Below are 25,133 nucleotides of genomic sequence, written 5' to 3' on the forward strand. Positions count from 1 at the left end.
GGACAGCACATAGCTCATGGGGATTATCCTTCATCTCCATCCTCACTGAAGCAAGACTTTCACATAGCCCTTTAACACTGCAGTGTAAAGGGTGTCCCTGCTGCAGCCCTGGAAGGGAGCAAAGAGCAGGGAACAAACAGCAAATAATTTCCTTCACTGCCACTGGCTGAGGAGGAAGAAAACAGCAGACTGCACACAGGGAGTGGTATAGTGCCTCCTGCACTGCTGAGCCCAACTGGACAGCTTGTGCCAACAGGCTTTATGCCTTAATAGACAAACGCTGAGTGAGAAATGAGTTTCTGCCTTCAGGGCTGCTGGTGCTGTCCATGAGGCTGGAGCCTGAATAAGAGTAAGTGCATAAGAGAGGGCAGGCAGGAGGGACAACTTTCTATCCAAAATCCTGCACCCCCTTCAAAGGAGGAAGGGGATCCATCCCCTCTGACCCTCAGGGACTAAGATCCCAAGCTACCAATATCAAGTTTTATTTTAATACAAACTAAAAGCTTTCGGAGTTCAAAGAAACACGGACATGACACAGCAACAGAGCACACAAGGGACACCCTGACCACCACAAACCCCGGTTCAAGACGGAGGCCTGGGGCTTTTTGGCTCCCCAAGGAAAAGCTTCTTTCAGGAGCAGGCCCCAACTCCCAGGGGCGCTCTGCCTGCTCCTGGGCAGGTGTCAAGCAGCAGCAGTTCGCTCCTGGAGCCTGGAACAGGGAAGTCACTTGATGCGGTACAGGACCTTGCGCTGCATGCGGTGCTGGATCTCCCCCCGCCGCATCATCAGCTGCAGCACCTTGTAGATGGCGTGTTCTGGGTACTTCTGCAAAAGGGGAGAGTAGGGGAAGATGAGCCAGCATGGAATAGCCAACAGGAGCTCAGCAGGAACCCGCAACCTCTGCTAAAGCCTGGCTAGGACTCTCTAAAAGGAGCAAGCCCAATAGCCCAAGACACTGATGCTTCCTTCCCCTTTCCCCACTTTAGATCTGACTGCAGCCAGCGTCACAAATCAAACAGTTCTGGTTTCAAGGGTAGGACCCCAAACCAGCCCCAGCCCTCAGAGCTTTTGCAGAAACTTACCTCAATCTCCTAAAACTCTGCAATCACATTGCACACCATTACGTACAAACGACTTCTAAAGCATGACCAAAAGGCTCGCCAGCCCGCTCTTGAGGAAGAGGTTTCATGCCCCCAGCAGCAGCCTGGGGTCTCTGGTTTCATGGCCCAGCCCTCCATGTGGTCCCTGACCCACCTGCCGCATGAAATCCTGGACGATGCTGTGCTCGGACACCTGGGAGCCGATGGCGAAGCGGCGCTTGAGCTGCTTCTCAATGCGGGACAGCATCTCTTGGTCCTCCTGTGTCGTGAAGCCTTCTGCCCCTGCAGGGAGACACTGAGTGAGCTCTCTGAGCTGGCCAGTTGTCACTCTCCAGGACACAGTGCTCATCTCCTGTGTATCTCACCACACCTGCACAGCTTACAGACTTTAGGGAACCCATGAACAACTCCACTGTAAAAGGCTGTGGAGCTCCAACCACAGAACTGAATGTGGACCTGACTGCTGGAGTTTTCTTCAAATCCTTTATTCCATGCTGCTGCCCATGGAAACATTGTCTTCACCTCCATAGAAAAAGATCTTAGAGGATTAATAGGTTTGGGGAACCACATCCAGCACCAGATTCTGCCCTTGGGACCACAAGGGGCCAGACCAGCCTCTCCTGAGCAGCACAGGAGATCCTCAGTGTCATTTGCCTTTGCTCTCCCTGTGAGGCAGAGCCCCACAGCCATGATGGCCCCTTACTGCCCAAAGCATTGCTTTGTCTTTGCTTAGAAGGAGGTCCGGCACCCTGACAGCCAGGTCCCGAGAGAGGAGCTCGTCTCTCCCTGCCCTGAGCAGCCAGGTCCAGCACGTCTCTGCTACCCCCAGCATAGAATATCTCCTCCTCACCTGACAGGTTGCCTGACATGGCTGCATCAAGCGTGGACACGTGGAAGAGCCGCAAGGCCTCCTCAACATCTGTCTCGGTGGCAAAGGGCTGAAGCCTCATCTTCGCCAAGGACTCGGCAATGCGCACAATGGCCTCCAGCTGCCTGCAACCACCAGAGACATTCCCTGCTTTCTACTGCAGCTACGAGGGTGTTTTCTTCCCCCTGGCTCCTGCCATCCCCACCTATCCCACTCCATGCACCTCCTGCCTCCCCCTACAGCACTCTCAGGGCTCAGGGCCACACCCTCACGCCCCAGCACTGCGACAGCCCCTTCCTGGATTAGCCCAGTAATGCAACCCTAATCCCAGAGGTTTTAGGGGGCGAGGAGGGGGTGCTGCTCACCGGACAGTGATGGGGATGCTGGAGCGGCGGTCGCTCTCCTGCTCGTGCTGGCGGGTGCCACTGCGCATCAGGACGTAGCGGTTCTTCAGCTTCTCCGCCGCCCCTGCTGACAGCCGAGGGCCACACTTCCTGCAAGGGGGGACAGGAGCTGGAGTCAGTGCCACTGGGGAGGGTCCCCTGCACACCCCTCCCTTTCTTGGGTGCCGCAGCACTACTGAGAGCTCCTCTTGCATCCTTTTTCCAAGGCAGCAGTTAAGAGAAAGGTCACCCAGAGTGCTGGGTGGTTTCCCTCTCATCACTGCCTCCCACTGCGCAGCCCAGGCGCTGCCAAAGACACGCCCGTCACTCACGTCCGACAGAAGGAGATGAGCTTCTTCAGCTTGCTCAGCTCGATCTCACCCTCCACGGCCTGGGTCTGCGTCAAGGCACTCACATGTAAGGCCATCACGTGCTTGGCCAGCGTCTGGGAAAGCAGAAGGCAGTCAGAGAGCAGGAATACTGCTGCCTCCTCCTCCTCCCAAAGAAAGGGGCACCGTGAGTCCCAGATGCACCTGAGCGGCTCAACGCACCATGTCTCGCTCCTCATTGTGCTCATCCTTAACGATGAAGATCATGTCGAATCGGGACAGGATGGTGGGCATAAAATCAATGTTCTCCTCGCCCTTGGTATCATCCCAGCGCCCAAAGACGGAGTTGGCAGCTGCCAGAACCGAGCAGCGGGAGTTGAGTGTGGTTGTGATTCCTGCCTGTGGGTGAAGTCAAAAAAGAAGGATGGCGTCAAGACCACCTCCATGTCACAGCAGGTCATCATTCAGTGAAAGTTTGAAAGCCATTTTCAAGGACTCACTGTCAATCACTTGCATTTAAATAAAGCTCCATAAATAGCAGCCAGTTGCTCCGTAATGGTGGGGCAGAACCCACATGTTCTTCTTAAAGGGGACTGGCTTCAGCTGAAACTTGAGCACTGAGTAATTTCATTTAAAACCTCTTGTCGAGGGCAGACACAGAGGAGACCTAACCCCAGGTTTGTGATCTGAGACAAACACTGGGCTGAGTCCTCCTGGGCAGCTCTGGCACAAAGCACGGGTTTGCAGGTGCAGCCTGACAGCCGCCACCAGCAAGGAGAAGCCATGAAGTTCAGGATGCCCAAAGCCTCCAGGCAGGGCTGACTGGTCTCAGACCAGCGACACCAGCAACCATCAGTACCACTGCCTGGGCTCTAAAATGGGCAGTTCTGGCAAAAGATGTGTGACCACTGCTTGCTGGGCTCTCAGATTCCCACCTCAGGGCAGCACGCTCAATCCACAGCTCACCTTGGCAATGGAGATGGTCTGCTGCTCCATCGCCTCATGGATGGCCACACGGTCATCCTCCCGCATCTTCGCATCCCAGGTGAGAGAAATCAGGCAAGGAGAAAAAGTCACCATTGGTCACCTCTGCCACACACTTACTGAAGTGACCCCCAACATAAAGGTCTGTGAGGACCTCTGCCCAAAAAGGCAGGATGTAACTGGATATCCTTGCAACCCCATCCCCAACCTTCCCTGAAAGGAAGTGAGGGAGTCTCAGAGGAGTTGCCCTTCCTCCTGCAGCTCTGGGCTCTGCTGGGACATGCTGGCATCCCAAGGGCTCTCCTTCCCACTCCCACACAGGCAGCCCCACAGGCACCTTGTCAAACTCATCGATGCACACCACTCCTCCGTCTGCCAGCACCATGGCTCCTCCCTCCATGAAGAAATTCCTGGAGACAGGGTCACGGATCACCGAGGCTGTCAAGCCAGCAGCACTGCTGCCTTTTCCTGAGGTGTACACCTAGTGGCACGTGGAACAAGGAACAGAACAGGACAGTACATCAGCTGCAGCAGCACCCAGGAGCCCACTGCTCCAGCTGAGAGACAAAACATCCCTGGCACCACAAAATACAGAGCTCCTGGGGGAAGAACCTCCAGAGAAAGACCTCAGCACACGTAAAAAGCAGATGTGCTGGGTAAAGAGCAGGGCTATTGCCTCATCCCAAGCCTCAGACTAAGCAGCTGTGACACACCGGAGGGCATGCAGACACAAACACAGATATTAAGTACAGAAGAGGGAGTGATTCATTGTTTGGTGGGCTGCTGCATTAGCTTTGTTTGCCCCTGGAGGGAACAATACAGTCAGAGGCTGAGTTTAATAGAGGCTACAAAAAAACACAGCTGAAAACATAATTTTATGCCTGGGCTCAAGCTGGAGGTCCGTGCCTGAGATGCAGTCAACTTAATTTGTCCTGACCAGCCAGCCCCTCTGCTGGTCAAGTCTCAACAATAAACAGCAGCACCAGGCATGTCTTTGGACATCTGCAAACAGCCTGGCTCACAGCATAATAAAAGGCATGACCTTCTTCACCTCCCCTCCCTCATTCCCCATCTCTTCTGGGCTAGCACTGGAAATGGCAGTTCACTCCTCTGCCAGCAAGTCTGTTGCACAGGCAGGTGTCTGCCATGACCACGGTCTTGTCTCTTGGGCTGGACAAGGAGCAGAAGAGAGAAAAGGGGTGCACTACAAGTGGGCACCTCAAGCCACATACCCCAATGGGTGAACACTTCTCAACAAACTTCAGCAGCTGAGATTTGGCCGTGCCAGGGTCCCCCAGCATCAGCAAGTTGATGTCCCCTCTGCGGGTCAGGCCATCTGGGAGCCTGGAGTGATGGGGTTGGGAAGAAGAGAGGAAGGAGAGATGGTGAGCATTTATTTTGATAACAAAACACTGACTTTGGTAACAAAGGCTGACTCTTCCCCACCTCTTGCGGGAGCCTCCAAATAAGAGGCAGGCAATGGCCTTCTTGATATCAGTGCTGCCGTAGATGGAGGGCGCGATGCTCTTGGCAATTGTCTCATAGATGTTGGGCATGGCAGCAAGGCGACGAAGTTCCTCCTCTTCTTGAGGGGTCACCGAGCCACTGAAGCTATGTCCTGTACAGGGATGAGGGGAACGATGCAACAGCGAACAAATAGAGGTTTTAAAGGAAATTGTATCACTCCCCCCACTCACACTACAACCAAACCTCTTGAAAATCATGCCAAGTGCCACCAGGTGGGAAGGGTGGAGAGGGCAAGCATCTGCTAACTCACCAAGGCAGGCTGTGTCCTTAGAGGCTGATAAGAAAAAGCAAGGATCTTGGGCAAAGCAGCTCTACAGGAACCAGAGGGAGAATTACAGCCAGGACCACATTTTAAATAGTCTTAACCATGGACTTCAGCTGGGATCCTCAGGGATGGCTTACCCCTGGAGGAACCAGGCTGAGACCTCCTCATTTAATATGACTGAGAAAAAGCCTTACAGGACATGACAATAGAGAGCCCAAGGCAAGTCAGACCCTGGAATGGCTTGAACCTTCTGTTACATAAACAGCAGAGGACGAAGGCTGTGACTTCAAACAGTTCTTGCCAAGGGATCACCTTGCTCAGGAACAGGGTGGGGAGTGTCTCCCAACACCAGGCTACCAACACAGATGCTTGTGTACCAAATGCACACCAAAAGCAGCCCTCACCTGAGCCCTCCGTGTCCACCTGGATGCCCACCACGCGGATGTAAGCGCTCCGGATGCCCACCCCCACATTGTAATGGCTTTTGTTCTTGCTCTGTGCAGATTTCTTGATGGAGTAGATCCCCATGATAGTGACTCTGTTCCCTGGGACAACTTTGTCACACAGGTACCTAAGAGGAGACAGGGGAAGGCAGAGGATGGTGGTGGGAAATGATGGCACCAGCCAGCAGGGGCAGGGGGGGAAGGCTGTGCCAGTACCTGTCACAGTAGAGCTGCAAGTGCCGGGGCATCTCCCCGTGTGGCACGGCATCTGGAGACTCCTGCAGTTTCAGAACCTGGAAATCCACGCACTTGCACTTATCTGGCATGATAAAATAAGGGTCCAGAGGGCACCTTGGGCGGCCAGCTTGTTCTCTGTGCAGAGAGATCAATCAGGGAAGGCTGTTGGCACTGAGGAACCACCCCTTGGAGCATATCTGTGGAGGGGACAGCAGCGACAGCAAGGGGCAGCTGCCCCTTCCAAGCAGAGTCACATCCACAGCTAAGGGCAGACACATGGGGACAGACCAAAGACCAGCAAACCCTCTGTCTTGTCTTCTACAAGTGCCAAATGTGTACATAAGAACAAGCCAGAGGCAGGGTGACACTTGTCTGAGCACTCTCCCTGCCTCCCACCCCTCCCTTGCTAGCTGTAAGCAGGGAAGCTAATTCATTAATTACACAGAGGGTAGCAGCACAGACTCAGTGACACGGCAGGGCATTTTTCTTTACAACCTCATGCACGAAGCAAATGTTAAGTGGTTTCTGGTGAGAAAGCAATTAGCAATGTGACAAGGCTGACATCCACCTCCCAGTCTCTCAAGCCATATCTGCCTAGCTAGATTACAAGTTCTCTGAGACAAAGAGCAGCTCCACGTCCTGCTGCTGTCTCAGAGTGGCACAACTGATCCCTGACTCCATGCAGGGCTTTCAGGTAGGGCAACATCAGAGAGCAGATGCACTCATGCAGTCAGGGATCAGGAGCACACACATTGGGAATGATCCCGAGCCCAAAGCCCTCTCAAGCTGCATGAGAGTTCAGGTGCAGAAAATAAATACTGACAGGTATGAGCCCAAAGACACAACCCACCAGGACTGGTTGCCTTGAGAGCTGCAGCACAATGGAAGTCTAATGCTCACAGTTCTCAGAGGCACCAGGAGCTGTAAAGAAGGATAAAAAGGCTAGCAGAAAAGCATCCCTAAAATAACAAAAACCAGCCCCCTCGGGAGTGGGAATGTGGAAGCAAGGAGTTTGTTTGGAAAAGAGGAGAGCAACTTAACACAGCATTATGGGACAGCTGGAGGCAAGAATGGTACAACAGGCAAAACTCCCTATGAATAAGAACTCCCTGGACACGGTCACTCAACGCTGCATGCAGCACTGACCATGCAGGGTCAAAACCAGCGTGACCACAGAGGGACAGCTAGAACTTGCCAGCCACAACTGAACACTGGCACAGGAGCAGCACAAAGGGTGGAGGCAGAGCAGTGTAGATGCTGCTGCCTGGTGGAACACGGAGCAGATTCTGGGACAGGGAGAATGCATGGGACGCAGCAGGAGCAGGAAGAGGGAATGCAGTCTTTTCTCGCCCTCCAGCCTGCTGGTGCATGCCCTTGTCAGTCCTTACGTGTTGCATTTCCTGGGCAGAGCGTAGCCCTCCAGGCCCGGGCGCACCGCGATGTTGCTGATGGTGTTGCGGCAGCTGCGGCACTGGATGGTGATTCTGGTGGCTTTGGCTCTCACAGGGGTTGCTGCAATTACAATCCCAGGGATCTTCACAAGATGGGACATCTGGTCAGACTGCAAAGGGAAAGGCAAAGGGAAGGTGAGAAAACCATCAATGGAAGATGGATGGAAAACTACAAAGCATGAGAGCAAAGGACAGAACGCTCTATGCAGAGCACCTCTAACAGCAGTAACATCCCTGCAGCAGGAACCAGCAATAACAGCCCTTTGCAGTCAGATTTGAGCTGCAGAGCAACACTGCTTGTAAATTAGTGAGTGACCTGTGTCCTGAGCCATGTGACCAGACCCCAAAAGCTCCCCTGCAATCACACCCACACACCTCACCTCACCTTCAGGCTGCGGATGTTGGCTGCGTTGGCATCCGACCTCAGCATCACTTGGATGTCTTGGAGAGTCTCCTCCCCTGAGGGACGAGGACGAGTGACCTCATCTGCAACTTCTTTTGCTGCTTCTTCCAGCTAGAGAGGGAACAATGGGCTATCAGTAGGTCTGTTACAGCAGAACATCAGAGCTGCTCTCGTGTCAATATTCTAGGTTGCCAACCTCCATCCTTACCAGCTGCAGGTGCTCTGTTGGCTGCTTGTACAAGTAGTCTGCGAGATCTTCATCAAAGCTGGCCAAGTCTTCCATCTCCACCTCCACCCAGTACTGCCCCAGGTTGTAATGCCGCTTGAGCTCATCCCTGGAAGGCGGGAAGCAGCAAAGGTTTGCAGGGCAGAAAGCACCAGAACCCACAGTGGCCTTAGAACAAACAGGGATCAGAAAAGGCAGGCTCTGCAGGGAGTCCTTAGTTTGGAAAGCAAGCAGGGAAAATCAGGGGAGTTCCAGGAGAAGCTGGGTAATCTTTCACCTAAGCCCACTTTGAAAGGTGACCTAAGACCAGGGACACCAGGGCTGCAGTGGCAATGTAAAGCATTTACTGGAGTTACCAGATAAACAAGGAGAAAACTTCTGTGTAGGATAATAACTACTATACATAAGATGTGGTTTAAAACAAAGGAAGTAATAACAGAACAGACAATATTTTCCTTAAAAATGCCAGGATTAATGAAATTCAGAGGTGAAAGACTGTTCTAACATTTGATTATGATGTATCTCCATGTTAACTTAAAATGTGTTGGGCTGTGTCTCCAAACTGTGTAAGCAAAAGGTGGCCAAAGGAACTTCATAGAGTTGGAAGGCATACGTGGAGAGTGGTGCACGGACTTAATGGACATAGACAATTCTCCAAACCAGAAAGCACTACAGTTTCAAAGACAGACCTTGAATCTCAGAACTAGGTGCAAGCCTGGCAGTGTGGATCCCTCTATTGCTACTTTTTCCACTGGCTGGCTGCCTAAAAATTTTGAGAGCAACAGACCTCTGCTTTACTATCAGGTTAAATACAAGCATCTTTTAATACTGAGCTTTTTATGGCCTACGAGAACAAACAAAGCAGCTCTTGTGTTTGTGGGATGTGCACTGCAGCAGGGAGGTTAAGAGCAGACTGGATGTGCAGGTGGGGATGGGTAAGGCTCAGAAGGAGAAAAGGGGCCACAGCAGCACCTGTATTTGAAGGTGAAGCCCGTCCGGTCCGTGCCCACCCGGTACTGCCGCAGGAACTCCTTGAACCGCTTCTGCAGCTGCGACTTCCGAACCTGCCCCTCGTCCACGGACGCGTCTCCCCCAAAACTGTCGCTGTAGTAAATGCCGGGGTCGTCGAAGCCGGACATCGCGGCTGCTGCTCTGCTGCGGGGCGAGAGCGCTGGGTCAGCCCCAGCCGCCTTCTTCCCCCGCCCCGCACGCAATGTCCCGCGGGATCGCCGCTCGCCGAGTGCCCCGCACCGCACCCCACGCACGGGCCGCGCTCTTTCCCCGCAATGCCCCAGGGACAACCCGCTCCCCCTCCCCCTCCCGACCCCGATCCCGATCCCGATCCCGATCCCGATCCCGATCCCGATCCCGATCCCCTGCCGCTCCGCACCTCGCTCCCCACCGGAACCCGCTCCCAACTTTTTCGCGGGAAAAGCGGCGCGCGGCGGAAACCAAACCGGCGCCGAAGAGCGCGCGCTGCCTCCGCCGCCGCGCGCTCCGATTGGCCCGCCCGCCGCGCGCCGCCGCCGATTGGGCCGCAGCCGCCCCCCCCGCCCGGCCCGAGAGGGAGCGCGCGGCGCAGCTGCCGCCGCTGATTGGCTGGAGCACTCCGCCCCCCTGCCCGCCCCCAGCGGTGTGGCGCGAAATCGGGGAGCAAAGGGAGGCGAAATGGCGGGCGGGCCGCACCATTGCGGCGGGGCGCGGAGGGGGGAGGGTGATACCATTGCGGGCCCGGACTAAAGAGAATGAGTTCCTGCTGAAGGCTCCTGGGACGGCTGGGGCCCGTCAGTGCTTTAGGGCCTCAGGACACGAGTCTTCCGGGATGCTATTTCCTTTCTCCTGGCTATTCGTGAATTTAGGGGGAAGGCTGGCAGGTCGCTGGGTGCGCACTTTGGCCCTTCCAAAGCGTGGTAATGCGCGCCTTAAATGAAGAGTAAGCTGGGAGGCGCAGTGCATGGCAAGGGAGGCTTCAGCTGCAGCCCGTGGGAAATAAAGAGGGTGTCGTTGTTGCACAGAAACTAGATGTACTCATGAAGATCACAAACAAAGCCTTGGTCTCCATTTCTGCGGACTTGAGGCTCAGTCTGGAATCTATGTGTGGCAACAATGGCTGTGAGATACCCAAAGCACCATCTCCCGGTGTGAGCAGGGAGGGTGGGATACCAGTCAGAACCCGTATTTTCCAACCTGGAGGTCACATTCAGGCTCTCTGAGCAGTGGAGAGGGGCTGAGTGTGGTGCACTGTGTATCTGAGCTTATGGGCATTTGTTTGTCTCTTTGGGATCTTAGCTTCCTGAGCATGTTTGAATTAACAAAACGGTTTAGTTGAGGTGGTTTAGAGTGACTCAATAGGTAGAACTTAATTAAAATCTGAATGAACAATTTCTTGTTTTTAAATAGTTTTCAAGCCTCATATTCCTGCTCTTTAAACACCTGACTATCTTTTTCAAGAATCAACTATTTTTTTCTGGCAGGTGGATCCAAAGAGAGAACTATTAAAGGGGGTTGGAGAAGGGATGCAGAGTAGAAAAGAGCCTGAGAATGCTAACAGTCCTGTTTTCCCACTACTCATTCTCAGCAGGACCTGCCTTCTGATTCTTGTTCTTTGAGCAGGTTCAGTGCTGGTCATTGAAACAGATCAGTAGGAACATGTTTCTTGGGGATTAAGGTCACAGCCAGAACAGGCAGATCATGGAGACAGGTTAATCACAGAGACTCTGAGGTGATAACATGGCAGTTTTGTCAGTACCTGCAGTGCCCTACCCGAACTGCAGCCTCTCCTGTGTTGGGAGAGCTCCTGGAGCAGGCAGGGCCTGTGGCTGGACACAAACCCGGCCCTCCAGACGTGCCTCAGCAAAAGGCAAGGAAAGCAAGCTGTGTGCATGGGCTGCTCCAGCAGTGCTGGGTGTTTGGAGTGCCTTTAGCAATGCCACCTGTGTGTCAAGTCCCGGGAGTGAGGGGAGTGCCACTTGGGCGAGGGCAGTGGTTGTGTGCTTGATGCCTCCCATTCAGCCAGCTTGACCAAAACCTAGGGTGCCTTTAACTTTTGGGCGGTGAAAACACACTTGGCAATTCTGATCACGCTGAAGCTCTTGCAAAGGCAGCCAGGTAACGCAGCCCTTTGCTGGCAGATCAGGGAGAGCTTCCTGGTTTTGACCCGATGAGGGGTCCCATCACCTTTTGCTTGTGATAGAATAGCAACCAGCTCTTATGTACCACTTACACCCCTTAAAAATACTTTGCATGCTCGCTGAATTTCATGCTGTTTCTAGAAATAGAGAGCAGTGGAGAGTAGGAGCCGAAGGAACCTGCCCCAGCTTAGAACAGGTTATTGTTAGCACTGAGTGGGAGCAGTCTGGCTCTGATGCTGGCTCCCACTTCTGTCTATTGTCATGTTTGTGCAGGCAGCAGCGCCAAAAGATATAAAGCCAGGAGGAAGAAAGACACCTCCTTTTTCCCCAGGTAAGGCTTTAACAACAGGAAACACCTGGCCTGAAGACTTTACATTGAAATTTATTATGTGTATAAATTATACAACCAGACAAGAATGACACTGTATGTCCAACAACTGTCTTTTGTTTTTCAAAGACAAAAATAATGGGAAAAAGAAATAACAAAGACCTACTAGTGTAATGTAAAACTAACCCATGGGAGCATGTGGCTCCTCAGAGAAAGTGATCACAGTATTATCTAGCAGTATAAAAAAAGTGAGCAAACAGAGCTCCAAGGAGTTCCATCTTTCTGAGGAAAGACAGATGCCAAAGCCGTGTTTCTGATCCTGTAGGGTTTTTGTAGGCACTCTGTAAGGCAATGACAATTCTTGGCCATTGTTTTTAGCCTTTTGCACCCTTGGTTTTTGGTGGTAAAGTTAGTCTCTGAGAAGAGCTCACACCAAGCACAGGAGAAAGTTTGCCTGAACCCCCTTACAGCACTCTTTGATTTCTGGGGAGAAAAGTCTCCTAGTATTAGTGGCAGAACCAAGATCACAGTACTCAGTCATGGGTAATTCCTCTCACAAGGAGTGAGGAAGGTGGATTAGTTCAGGGTGAGGGAAGTCACAAAGAGCAGGTGAAGGTCCCGCTTTTTCACATGGCAAACAAGCCCACGGCGACTGTCATGGCGAGGAAGCTGAGCGCCACGATCCACCGCACCAGGGAAGTGGTGGGTGTCGTGTCTGTGTTCCTCATCTTTGTCCTCTCACTTTCCTTCCCAGCTGCTGGACCTAGATCAAATTGGGAGAAAAAGCAAATAAAGACAAGTGAGAAGAGGTTGTGGCAAGAAGCTGCTAACATGCAGTGTTTGCTCTCCCCAGTGCCAGAGCACACCCTGCTGGTGTTGTCTAGGGAAGAAGGAGAAAGCCCAGAGCCCAGCTGGGAGAAACAGTGGCAGCAGGTTCTGCTCTCCCAGTGGAGAGGGGAAGCAGCAGACTTGACCTGGGAATCACAAAGACCCACAGCCCCTCTGCCTGTAGGTGACTACCAGCCTCTTCCCTTGTCTCCTTGCAGGCTTACACGTGCACTGCCCAGCTCCATCAAACCTCGGATGTGTGCAGAAGACAGACGAATACTGAAGCTAGAATTTTAAAAGGCATCTTGCATCCTACTTCTCCCTGATTTAATTAGCTAAGCATCTAAAGACCTTGAACAGTCTTCAGCACTCCAAGCAATTTCTGCAATACAACTTCAGGACGGGATTCCTCATCCAACACCAAATTTTCCTGAAAATCTTACTTGTATGCATGTATTGGGAAAGGAATGGCAACATTTCACAGAGAACTTTTAATGCCTTTCCCACAGAAGCTGCTTTAAGTTTGACTATCCAGAGATGCTTAAGGCAAGGTTTGCTTTTCATCTTTGCCATGGAAAAACTGTGTGTCAGTCCAGGATGCACTGAAAACAAATCTCCATTTTAGTTTCAGAATGGGTAGGCCGTAAGGGTTTTTTTTTTTATTTGAATTGTGTGTTCTCATGGAAACCACTCTGCTCTGTAAACATCTGAGCTTGCTCCTCACTCAGGTACAAGCCTGATTACATTCCACCATCCAGAGCAGTGCTCACTGTAAACCCAGCACACTCTCTGATGTGTTTTCAGCAATACTTCTGGGAGGCAGGAAAATGATCAGAGGGAGACACAGTCCAAAAGGACAGGCTGCTGGATAGGACTGTGTCCAGAAGAGCCTTCTGTCAGCATCACATCACCACGGCTGATCTGCAGCACTCAAAATTGATGCCTTTGCTTGTGTGAACTCAAGGTCAGTTTTCCCTGTGGTGAATGAACTTTACATTTGTTAAAGCCCTAGAGGTGGAGAGAGGAGTCTCTTTTTATAAAGCTTCCTCCCTGACACACTTTCTGAAGAGTCCACATGTGTTATCCTTGCTCTGCCATGTCTAGAAGAAGTTTTGCACACAGCAGTGCCTCTCCTTGCACTACCTGCTGATGGCTGGAGCAGAGATGGGGCAAGCACCTCATGCTTGTTTCCCAATAGCTTTTACAAACAAGGACAGAGGAAGGGAGGAGAAGGAAAGGAAGGAGCACTGTGAAGCACCTGCCCTTGGAAGTGTCTTACCATGCTCATGTGATTTGTTGACGTTCCTCATGCGAAGCAGCTCTGCCTTTGGCTGCACAGGGTGACCATTCTCCTGGCCCTTGGACACCAGCTCCTGCAGCGCCTCGAACACCTGAGGAGAAGGAACACTGTCTCATTATGTGGCCTCCTCTTGTTCTTTCAGTAGACCACCTGCCCCTTCCCCAGGCTCTTTAAGAACTAGAGGAAGACACGAGGCTTCACTCTAAGTCTCCTGGCACATTTTGCATGGAACAAAGTTGCCTGTGAGGTCAAGAGGATGTCTTTCAAATTCCTTGTTCTCTTTACAGGTTCTCCCTGAAGCTTTCAGCTAAGGAGAAGGCTATTGCCCACCTTCTGATGGGAAGGAAGGCAAGGTGCCTGTCACCTAGTCAGAGTGCACACTGGATCTGTGTAACTTCACCACTGAGGCAGGACAGATACAAGTAGCAATCCCCACTCCCAGTATTAACCCTCATTCATTACTGAATAGTGGTACATGGAAGAGACTGGATTCAAACACTAAGGGAGGGAGAAAAGCTTTTCAGAGACCATTGTCTTATTCGGCTGCCACGTTGGAGAAGCATGGGCATCCAACTCTGACCAGCTTGCCCTGATCCACAACTTCTCATAAGCTGCCCAGTGGAAAGACTGGCCTTGTATTTCCCCTGTAGCTATTTTCTTGTTTGAGAGAGGATGTGGGCTGGCAGGGCCGGCTGGTTGTTACTCACCCGTATATTTAACAGGAATGCTTTCTTGGCCTCCTCCATGACTCTTTTCTTAGTGGCAAGGTCCATCTCGAGAGCATTCATGCGGGAGCGATAGAGCTGCTTGAACTTGGTGGCATTGGAGACCCCATCAAAGGTGAAGAAAGCCAGCCCTTCCCCAGTGCTGGGCAGCTGGAGGGCCTTCTGGGCAATTTTCTTCAGCACCTGCCCCCCCGACAGGTCTCCCAAATAGCGAGTGTAGGCATGGGCCACCAGGAGCTCTGGCTCGTTCTTGCCTATGTAGTGGAGCCTCTCGACATATTTCTGAGTAGCCTCAGGACATGGGATCTCTTCCCTCCAGTTTCTGCCGTAGAAGTACTTCAAGTCTTCCTCCAGGGCAGCTTTGCGGTGCAGCTCCGCCGGAAAATACACAGGGGCATAAACTGGATTGTCCTTGTTACGTTCAATCTCTTCTTCCAGAGCAGAGTAGACGAAGTACAGGGATGCTGTAACCAGCTGAAAGAGAAGAAAGAGGATGACCTATAGGTGCATCTGTTCGTCGTTTTCAAGTCTGTGGGACAAACTGTACTAACAATAAAGGTACACCCACTATGAGTCACAAACATCTGTGATGTTGCAGATTTCCCATGTGGAAAACAGTGCAAGGTACAGGGAGACACTGTTTAGCCCTTCCCTTCTGCTTGACATAGCAGTCAGGTGAGCCCTTTCCAGCAGGTAATGGTCTAGCTTGCTCTTAAAGTCACTGCCTGGCCTTCAAGTTAAAGTCTGGCATCTTGATGTGATGTAAACTGGAGCCCTGTTTAAGCATTCCTGGTCTCTTCCCATTCCCTCAATCAATAGAGAGGGTATTCCCAAAGGTTTCCTTTCTGGTACATTGTTCAAATTTGAATGCTCCGAAATGTGGCTTCCCTTTGTGGGGCCTTGTGAGATGATGACACACCCTGGTTATTTTTCAACATATTTATCCTGTCAGCATCCCACTGTCCTGGGAACTGAGGCAGCACCACTCTGCTCACTCAGGCATGCAAGTGAGGTTGCCTCCTCGGTTGCCCCAGGGAGACAAGATAAAAAGCATCACAGCCTGCCTCTGAAAGATGTCTTTGTGAAGGAGTGTTGTGAGGCTGTGTTCTCCCCTCTATTTTGAAACCATTGTTATTGTTGTTTTTCCCAGCTTATGTGATACTTTCTTCTGTCTGCCAGCTTTTCCACGTGATATGAGACAATATAGCTGTGTTCTTTCCTTCCCCTGGCATTCCGTTTTCAGAGGCTGTTACACCTACACCATCCTTTCCTTACCTTGGGACCCCTTACGAGCAGGAAATGGTAAAAGATTAGGGTGTTGCAGTAGAGGTGAGTCAGGTTGGGGTAGGGGGGGATTATGCTGCTCACAGGAGAGAAAGCTGTTTACTTTTTCACAAAGCAGTCAGTTCTGCAGTGAGAGAGTTCCTTTTTCAACCTTGCCCCACTGTGCCAGAAAATAGGACTTTGATAAGCACATGGGCAGTGACTGGTTGTGGAAACAAATGTCCACCATCTGGGGAGTCACGTAGCAGGCCAGATATATAGGTCTGCCAAGAGAGTAAACAAGAGCAGTTTTTTAAACAGTAACCTGTTACCTAGCTGACCGGAAAAGAAACAAAACATGGGAACATTGCCTTCCAAATTAAGCAAAAATGTAGCTCAACTGATTGCTTTCAGAGGCAGGTAGTGGTTTAATGAGAAACATGGCTTTGAAACACTTGTTAGTTTTTAAAATCCATGTCCCATCTCATTTGCCTGACAGCATATAAAAATAATCTAAGAAACCAAGTTTTATTCCTGAAGGTCTTTTTACAGCTTGCCTGTCTCAAAGATCACTGCCTAACCAATGCCATATTTCTTACAGCAGGAAGTCAGCACCTGAGATTGAATTTATGCTTGGCTAAATATTCTGAATGTCACCTGTCAGAAATAAGCAGTCTCTTTCCTACTTCTGTGGATTTATTTGCCAAGGAACAATCCAACAACAAAGTAATTAAGCACAGGTTGAATCGATAGCTGTTATTTGCAAGTCCATGTGTCACTTCCTATAGCCTCTCAGGAATTTCTGGCCCAGGTGTTTGCTTTGGTTTTGCTCTTGGCTTTGTTATGTGGCTCAGATCCCAGGAATTGTATCTAGCCAGGTTAGGCTAATATGTGGAAATGTTTCTCTTTTATCTTGAGAAAAGCAACAGGCTCCTGCTTGTTAGCAACAGACACGGATTGCTCAAACTCAGTCTGGTTTTGAGTTATTGTTCATGATCTCAGCTGTGGTATAACTCAAGTGACAATGCAAACTTCAGTGCCAGCAATGATCCCACATCCTCACTTTCTCACCATCCCATCATTATTTCTAGCTGCAGCTGCCTAGAGTGTTGTAAATACAGAATTCCCCTTCTTTTGGGCATTTCAGCTGCTCAAGTATCTGAACGTAGTTCTATATCCATTAACTATGACTGGCAATAATAACATGCAGGCATTTATGAAGAAAGAGAAAAGCAATAGCATTAGTCCCATCAACCTCTTTGTCCTTTTCCTCCTGTTTCAGCTTGGCTGCCCATCATGCTGTGCAGAGTCCTTCCCCACCTTCTGCAAGAGGAGCCAGTAAGACCTCAGGGTACAGAAGTTTCATATTTTTCATAGGACATGCTGATACATCATGTCCCCATCCTCTTCACCTGTACTGGCCACATCCTCCCCGCTTTAGTCCCCTCTCAGCCCATCTGATCTAACTGGTGAGGAAATCCCATCCCCAAGCAATGCTGCTATGAAGTACCTTAAACTCCTGGAGTGACACCTGCCCCTTTTGGAAGTTCCTCATGAACGGTGTGTTCTCTGCCTGCTCGTGCACCTCCTTGGTAGCTTCCTTCAACAGTTCTGACAGGTCTGTGGACATCCTGGGCAAGAACAGTGAAACAGGTATTAGTGCTGTCCCCTCTGACAAATCAGATGTTAGCTCTCTAGGACAAAAGGGGGAGCCTGGGATGGCAGAAAAAGGAGCAGAGCATTCCCGAGAGATGTGGATGGGACCCAGAGAGCACCAGTTTTCCAAACAGTGTCTCGAGCAAGGAAGACTGACAGACTTCATCTAGAGGTGGAGGCAGCAGCATGCCTTTCCCTGCAGAGCAGGAACAGGAACAGCATTCCTAAAAGCAAGGGGAGAAACACAACACTCCTCTGACAAAACGCTTCCCTCGCTTCCGTCCCGCTCTCACCTTTCCGAGCTGTGTGACTGGGAAGTTTCCATGTTTCTCCACGTCGTTTCACTCCTCTGCTTCCCTGCTGTTGCCCGTGCTTTGCTCCTTCCTTTCAGCTCCCAGGACAGTGAAGCTCTGAGCTGGGCAGCCTGACTCCCACATCCAGCTTTATACTGCCAGGCCACGTGAGCAGCGAACCGCTGACCTCAGTGCGAGTACGAACTTCTTGCAACACAGCAGCACTTCCCCTCCCAGCCCGGCTGTCACCCTCTCCTGGCCCGCAGCCCCTAAGAACCAGAAGGAAGTCACCAGATGCATCTTGATAACTAAGCAAAAACAAGAGGATGTCCAGAAACTTCTCTTTTGAGGGTGCCTGGCTCTGTAACCCTTTCAGTGCCTTTCCCGTGGCAGGCAGAGCGCGGGTACTGCAAGGGGTGCTCGTTGTCCTGGGGACAGCAGGGTTGGACAAGGAAGGTGGATTTATAGAGCTAATGCCTGGGGCACAGAGGGCAGCCTCCTCACCCTACACCCCAGTCTGTGTGCCTTGCACCCTGCCTGGAGAGCTAATTCAGCCCTCACCCTCACCTGCCCTAGCACAGCTCAGGTATAACCATCCCATCTCCCATGGCTGTGCTCAGGCATGCACCAGCTCTGGCCTGCAGGTGCCACACCTGCCCTTGTGCAGTTCCCCCTTGCCCTGGGCAGTAAACCCTGTCACTGCACAGAGCCAACACAGGTGTGCCAGCACCAATGCACAGCAAAACCCATTCCATGCTCTCCTGCTCATGGAAACAGTGGCATCTGATTTGTTTGAAAGCTGGCTCCTGTTGTCACCACAGCAGCATGCAGGGCAATTGAGGAAAACAGCACACCATCTCCCAGATTCCCAGGAGGTTGGGGTAGCTAAAAAGATATCATACAGAACTTGGGGGAAACTAAGGAAGTCTGCTGAGACTTTCAAAGGCAAATAATTTCTCTGATTTGGGAAAAGAATTTGACATGGTTCTTCTGCCAGTAGCTGTTGCTCTGCTGTTGGTTTTTTTTTTTTTTATTTTTATTTTATTTTTTTTGTTTGGTTGGTTGGTTTTGGGGTTTTTTTGCGGTTTTTTTGGTTGTTTTTTTGGTTTTTTGGGTTTTTTGTTTTTGTATTTTTTTTTTTTTGATAAAGTGGTCAGTGAAGCAGCCAACAGATGAAGCTGGGCCCTTCTTTCTTCTTTCCCACCTAAGGCTATGCTGGAAGCTGGGCTAGCAGGGGCAGGTGATGCACTGGCTAGCTGTACTTTGGAAAAGCACACATTAGTGCTCAGCCCAAAAGAGCAGGCCACTTAGAGGCACCATTCCCCTGCTTCTGTGGGTGTGAGAAACTCCCTGGTACAGTGGTGCAGGGGGTGGTGGGGAGGCAGAGCCTGGATGGAAGGAGAAGGACTGTGGCATCTGCTGTCCGTCTGCCGCCAGCTCTCTCTGTGGATGCTGCCATCTAAGCCAGCACCTTGCCTGTGTCCCTGTCACTGCACCCACACCAGCCCCAGCAGGGTTGGGGGCTGTAAGTTAAAAAGCTGTTCCGGAAAAAGTATCCTTCCATGCTTCTTTTTTTGACTCCAGCAGACATCTGGCGTGCAGTATTCAGGAAGGATTACTCAGCATTTCCATCCTGACTCAGCCAGACTTTTCCTGTCTTGCTTTTGTCTTTTAAAGCAACAGTGCATGCTGGCAAAAGCTGACATGTTCCATTCTTACCCCCATGCCACTGCAGACAACTTGCTTGCTTTTCTGGAAGGCAAAATAAATTTATCAGGATGTCTGAATATTCAAAGCAAGTGTGACAATGCCCCAAACATCTCCTGAGAGTTCAGAGTCCATGAGTAGAGCAGACAGCCCCATGGCTAGTCCTTCCTGAAAACATTGAAACCACAGTTTGCCATAGGAACAGCCCCAAAATGAATGCTTCCCTCTGGCATAACTCCTTAAAACTCTCATTTTCTGTAATTTTCAGTGAGTCCTATTCTGACACGGGAAGCTGCAGCACAAATTGAACCTCTAGTTCTAGTGGAGGGAAGTATGGAATATATGGAAAATATATTAGAATAAGAATTATATTATGAGAGTGTATTACTGATTTTGTGAAATACTATGAAAAAAATCCAATCCTCAAGCCCTGCCCCTCCTTTCACCTGCAGCCCTGGCAACTCACCCAGTTCTTCCCAAGGACTTTATGGATGCTTTCAAGCCAATGATTTTGTCCCCAGCGTGCCCACCTGCCTTCTTCCAAGAAGCTGCATACTTGGAGGCCCTATAAAAGATATATCCAAAAGTCCTTTCCCCTTTAATCCAGGATTGTGGTAGGTCTGAATGAGACTGGGGGCAAGAAAGAGAGGGTCTCTATTCATGTTGCTACCATTTCAGGTAGATTTTCTGGCTTGTAACCATACTGTCCCAGGACATGGAGCAGTACCTCCTCTGGCTCTTGGGGCTTTACCTTCCCCTGGGCAGGTCACAAGAGATGCGGCTCACCTCTGCCAGGAGATTTGCAAAGGTGCAGACAAGCAAGCCATGCCCCACAAGTGATTTATGCTGTCTGATTTGGGTTTCTTGGGATGGAGCAGTTGTGAGACTTAGCCTAGCTCTCTGGAAAGGCCCAAATGCCCTGCGGCAAGATGGAAGGAGAACTGAAAGTGGGGTGTCATCATCTTTGCAGTTGCTGGCCTGGAGCATTTCTGGCCCCTCCAGTATTCTGCAGCAAGGGCTTGAGTTGCTTCTGCTGTGCTGTTGCTGAGGGGTGGGAGGTCAGTGCCACCAAGCGAGCCAATGTGCCAGCAGGGATTTGCGAGGCAGCATCTCCTCCTCAAAGAGACCTCTGGAAGTTGCCACTTGAGAGCAATGAACGGGGAGGGAGGTGAGTGCTTTTAGTGGAAGGAGCAAACTGGCTCCCAGAGCATAGTGGGCCATGGGAAATCAGAGGCCAGCCCACATCCAGGTCACTAGGAAATTCTGCTTAAATATCACTGGAGTCTCAGAGCTGTGGTCTCCGCTGTGCCTGCCAGAAGCCCTGCTGTCTCCTGCCCTTCCAGTGAGCTGTGGCTGGGTGCTGCCAGAGCTACTCACTGTGAGGACACCAGCAAAACTGCCCAGGGGATTTCTAGCAAAGATAAATAAAGTAGCCTCAGGCAAGATATTGGTAAAAGTTCTTACTGAGTTTAAAAGCCTATCTGCACATCCCAGCCCCTGAGAAAATGCTTAGTCACGAGATGGGAGATGAATGGTTAAAAACAACAGAAAGTTAGTGAGGGGTCAGTGTTTCCATGTGGAACAGGGAAGCGGGGAATTTTCTCCTCTTTGTACATTAACAGCCTATTTTGCCAGTAGATTTATGGCCAGAAATGTCTAGTTACACAGGCAGTCACGGGATGCCAAGTCAGCTCTCCCAAGTCCCTTGTGGTTAGAGCTGTGGTTCACACGGGGCTCTGGCAGGCAGCTCCCAGCAGCTCAGCTCGGCTTCCGTGGGGAAAACCGGCCTTAGCCAGCTCAGAGGGGCTGAGCAATGGCTCTCTCAAACCGTGACACAGCAAAATGCAGCTGCCTGGTTTGCACTCGGAATGCTGAGTGCAAACCAGGCAGCTGCATCATCACTCCCTGACCAGGATTTGCTGTGTAATCGTAGAGGGATTAGGAGTTACAGTAACTGCTTAAAATGACTTGCTGGAGAAAGGAGTCTGTGCTGGAGTGTACAGGGATATCCTGTGTGTTAATTTGTGTTTACCAAAGGGAGATTGCCTCTGCCAGTGCCACCTTGGCAGAACTGACTGTGCTCACTGCTCTCTCAGCATCTAAAAATCCCTGTCTAAATCAAAGATACAGGTGGAGAAAAAGGAGGTCAAGAGTCCAGTGCACTGGGAATGCCTATGGAGAGCTCAGGCACGGCAGCTGTCCATGGGACTGGCACTGCTGGTATCTTTGGAGGGTTGTATAGACAGGCATGGCTGTGCTAGGCAATCCCCCACACAGAACCCTGGAAAACAGTGTGGTGGGAGATGGAGGCACAGGCAAATTTCCCAGGATAAATGAACCAGCATGACAAAAATAGGAAATGAAGATTACTATAAATATTTTCACAGATGTAGGGGTATATGTGTGCTGCAGCACATTGGTGTCTCCAGCACATAGCTGTGAGCAAGGAGAGAGCCTGGGATGTCTGGAAACAGAGCAGGGAGAAGGAAGGAGAACAGAGCAAGTGCCCTATGAGGCATGCGCCGGACCAGAGTCAGGCAGTGACCCTAAGCACACAGCAGGTGATGGGTACACTGGGCTGAAATTTTGGGAGAGGGTGCATAGAGTCCACCATGCTTCCTAGAGTTTTGGTCATGGGAATCCATCCTGTGTCCAGCTAGGAGCTGCTTTGGCAGCCAAAGGGAGGCATGGAAGGGAATGGGGCAGAGTTTGCAAATAAAAATCCCATTTGTGCAAATGTTTCAGTCAATGCTGCTGCCTCCTTTGTTTCAGTGCCACAACCGTGGTGAAAACAAAGTATGCCCTGACTGCGAGACAGAACAAACCGTGAAACTTTGGATTTGAAAAGTCACACATATGCAACAAAGAGGACCTTGTACCACGCTGCTCACACCCTTTTCTCAGGAGAAGGAGGAAGGGGAAGCCAAGTTTTCTACAGAAAGTGAGACCCAAGTCCCCCCTCCCCGCAAGGTTTCCAAATCACCTCTGCGTGGTTCCCTAGTCCAGCATACAGGAGAAATGCTGGGCCGTAGGAAGGGGCTGTTTCTGGAGATTTCTCCAGTTGTCCGGAGCACTGGGACGGGGCCAGGAGCAGCAGCTGCAATCTCGGCGCTGCCGAGGCGCCGCCCTGCCGGGAGCCGCTCCGCCGTGACTCAGCAAAGCGCCCCTCGCGCAACCCTGACTCAGCAGCGGCGGCCCCGGCCGGACCCTGACTCAGCAGCCGCGGCCCCGGCCTGACCCTGACTCAGCAGCGCGCCCACGCTGGGGAAAGGGTGACTCAGCACCAGCGCCAGGCAGCTGCGCGTTTTGGGGGCTCATGCCCTGGCAGAACGTGCGGCATCACTTGCAGCCACAGAATGTTCCCCTTTCAGCTGTCGTTCCCAGAGCTGCAGGGTGAGGCAGGAAGAGTTGGAAAAGCTGGTGTTCCATGGTGGGAAAGCTGCACCCCTCTCTGACCCGGGGGTGCGGAGGATTGCCGTGTCCATCTGCTGTGGGACCGGGACAGTCTCTGCTCCATACGCGGGAATCAAGGCATAGGAACGCTGGGGTGCCGGATGGGCACCAGGCTTTCACCTGTGCTGGTGGAAAACAGCAAACCCAGGAAAAATGTATGGGAATGAATCCATTTTAGAGACTTGGCATTCAGGATGTGCCAAATTTAAGTGATTTACTCAAGACACACACAGGGTGTCTATGGCATAGACTGTGCTCTCTCCTTCACTCATTACCAAAGATTGCTCCAGGGCAGGCAGGCAGGACCTTTTTTACTCCACCCAGCTGCTCTCTGTCTTGATAGGGTGACAGATACATGCTGACGAAGAGAAATAAGCCAAAGAAGGGTTAGAAAGGGCAGATATTACTTCAAAGACCTTAGTTTAGGGCAGAGTGGGCTCAGCATTGGAGAGCCCTTTGCACTATGGAGCTTACGGACTGCAGCTGGTACAGCAAAAGAGCCAGAACACCCCCTCTTTTTGGGGAGATGCATTCCCTAGCATCCCAGGCACCGAGGAATCAGGGCTTTGGGCTCAGCCATTCCCCTGAGCAGTGCTGGGCACAGCAGCACCTCGGGACGGTGGCGGCAGCTCTTTAGCTAAATTATCGTTAACAAGGCGACGTGGGATTTGAAGTGTTCGATTGCCGGGTGTGGTCTGCCAGAGGCTGAGAGGGACCAAAGGTACTTGGCAAGTGGTGAGACTGAAGGTGCCTGGTGTGGGGTGAGCCACCCCCTGATTGCCCGGCTGGAGCTGGTGGTTCATGGTGTGCATGCCAGCACATAACATGTCCCTGCCCAGGGGCAGCAGGGCACTGCTGGCAGATCACCGACACCTTGACTTTTAAAATTTTCTTTCTTTTCTTTTTTTTTTTTCTTATTTTTGGACTAAGATTGCTAAAGAGGTCAGAGAAATTGCCACCTCCATCTCATTGAGACTGATCTGGCATTTAAGCCTTTTTTTTTTTTTTTTTTAAGTCAAGCAGCTAAAAATACCAGTGAAGTGCCTCACAGCAACCTTTCTAAACACAGATTTTCCTACCACTCTGTGTTTGTGAAAGAGACTAGTCCCCTAAAGCCGCAGGAAAGCCGTGTCCTTGCCTCACCCTGCTGTCGAATTTGCTTTGTGCCTGATCCACGCTTTTCTGCTGAGATTGGCCAGGAAAACAAACACCCGGATACAGGCACATGCAGCTTTTCTGTGCTGTGAGGGAATTCCTGATCCTCCCCAGAAAATCCCTGCTGCAGAGCCCCCAGGAGTCTCCTCGGCAGGGCTGAGCCCCCAGCCTCTCTGTTGCACCGTGTAGCAACCCCGGCACCCCCCATCCAAGACTGCCTGGCAAGGGCCAATGTCCAGCCTTGCAGGAAGGCTGCTGGAGACAGCACTGCAGCAAACTTGAACTCGTGGCCAATGATCCTGTCAATGGCCATCTCTCTTCCCTTGCTCCTGTGCACTGGAGCACCTGCTTTTCCTCTCATTTGTTTATATCGTCTTCATCCACGCTTAGCAGCACCAACAGTAATCTAAAGGAAAGGGGAAGTGGCTTTATTCTCATTTTGTGAAGGAAGGGAGAATTTTGTTATTCAAAATGAGCTTTGAGGAAGTTTTGACACGGCAAAGCAACATGAAAGTCCTGTGGAATGGAAAACAGCCTTCCCAGTGTACTGGCTTGGGACACTTCTGTGCTGACTTTGTGAGACAATGCTGTGGGAAATCAGGACATATTTTTGTTACCACCCTTAAAAAAATTCATGTACTGTTTGGAGGTTTGTGGTTGGTAGAAGAGAAACATGTAATTTTTTTGCCTGTATGAATGTGATGCTGGCATGCCCAGTATCACGCTACCCAAACATCACGGAAATTCTCATTAACTTTTAGTGTATATTTGGGTTTTAGAGATGTCAAGCAACTCTGACCCAGTACAAGGAAGTTATGTCTTTCTTCATGTGGCATAGCAACAGCTCTTCTGGGTCATGCAAAATCTCTGTCCAGGTCAGGATCCTGTTCCCAGTGTGGTTATTAATGGATGCCTAGGCAGAGCACAAGCACCCCTTCCCGTCCTCGTGCAGTCACGACGTGTGGATGAATGCATGTTCTGGAGTGGTCGCTGTGCGGGGCTGCACAGGGCTGATGGTTGCAGCATAATACTAGACTACGGAAAAACTTTGTTTTGTTTCTGTCGCCGGGGGTGGCA

The 25,133-nt window shown here is 51.1% G+C and overlaps 2 protein-coding genes across 3 annotated transcripts; both read right to left on the reverse strand.

Annotated features, from left to right (window-relative positions):
- Positions 1 to 474: 474 nt before the first annotated feature.
- On the reverse strand, positions 475 to 9,697 carry MCM5 (minichromosome maintenance complex component 5). Its single transcript, XM_038154304.1, has 17 exons — positions 9,608 to 9,697; positions 9,190 to 9,372; positions 8,200 to 8,326; positions 7,974 to 8,102; positions 7,526 to 7,698; positions 6,117 to 6,272; positions 5,862 to 6,028; positions 5,112 to 5,283; positions 4,898 to 5,009; positions 4,003 to 4,146; positions 3,648 to 3,713; positions 2,904 to 3,080; positions 2,685 to 2,797; positions 2,335 to 2,463; positions 1,952 to 2,094; positions 1,256 to 1,383; positions 475 to 826 (listed from the first exon to the last, which is right to left on the reverse strand). Exons 2-17 carry the CDS (start codon positions 9,354 to 9,356, stop codon positions 725 to 727), a joined length of 2,205 nt encoding a protein of 734 aa, XP_038010232.1. The 5' UTR covers positions 9,357 to 9,372; positions 9,608 to 9,697; the 3' UTR covers positions 475 to 724.
- Positions 9,698 to 11,710: 2,013 nt separating this feature from the next.
- On the reverse strand, positions 11,711 to 17,902 carry HMOX1 (heme oxygenase 1). Of its 2 annotated transcripts, XM_038155175.1 has the most exons (5): positions 17,742 to 17,902; positions 17,303 to 17,423; positions 14,512 to 15,003; positions 13,784 to 13,895; positions 11,711 to 12,439 (listed from the first exon to the last, which is right to left on the reverse strand). In XM_038155175.1, exons 1-5 carry the CDS (start codon positions 17,771 to 17,773, stop codon positions 12,303 to 12,305), a joined length of 894 nt encoding a protein of 297 aa, XP_038011103.1. In that variant the 5' UTR covers positions 17,774 to 17,902; the 3' UTR covers positions 11,711 to 12,302. The 2 variants fall into 2 exon arrangements, with proteins under 2 accessions (XP_038011103.1, XP_038011102.1); XM_038155174.1 differs by lacking the exon at positions 17,742 to 17,902 and having other exon boundaries at positions 17,303 to 17,711.
- Positions 17,903 to 25,133: the final 7,231 nt, after the last annotated feature.

Source organism: Motacilla alba, chromosome 1A (genome assembly GCF_015832195.1).
Source record: "Motacilla alba alba isolate MOTALB_02 chromosome 1A, Motacilla_alba_V1.0_pri, whole genome shotgun sequence".
Lineage (NCBI taxonomy): Eukaryota > Metazoa > Chordata > Aves > Passeriformes > Motacillidae > Motacilla > Motacilla alba.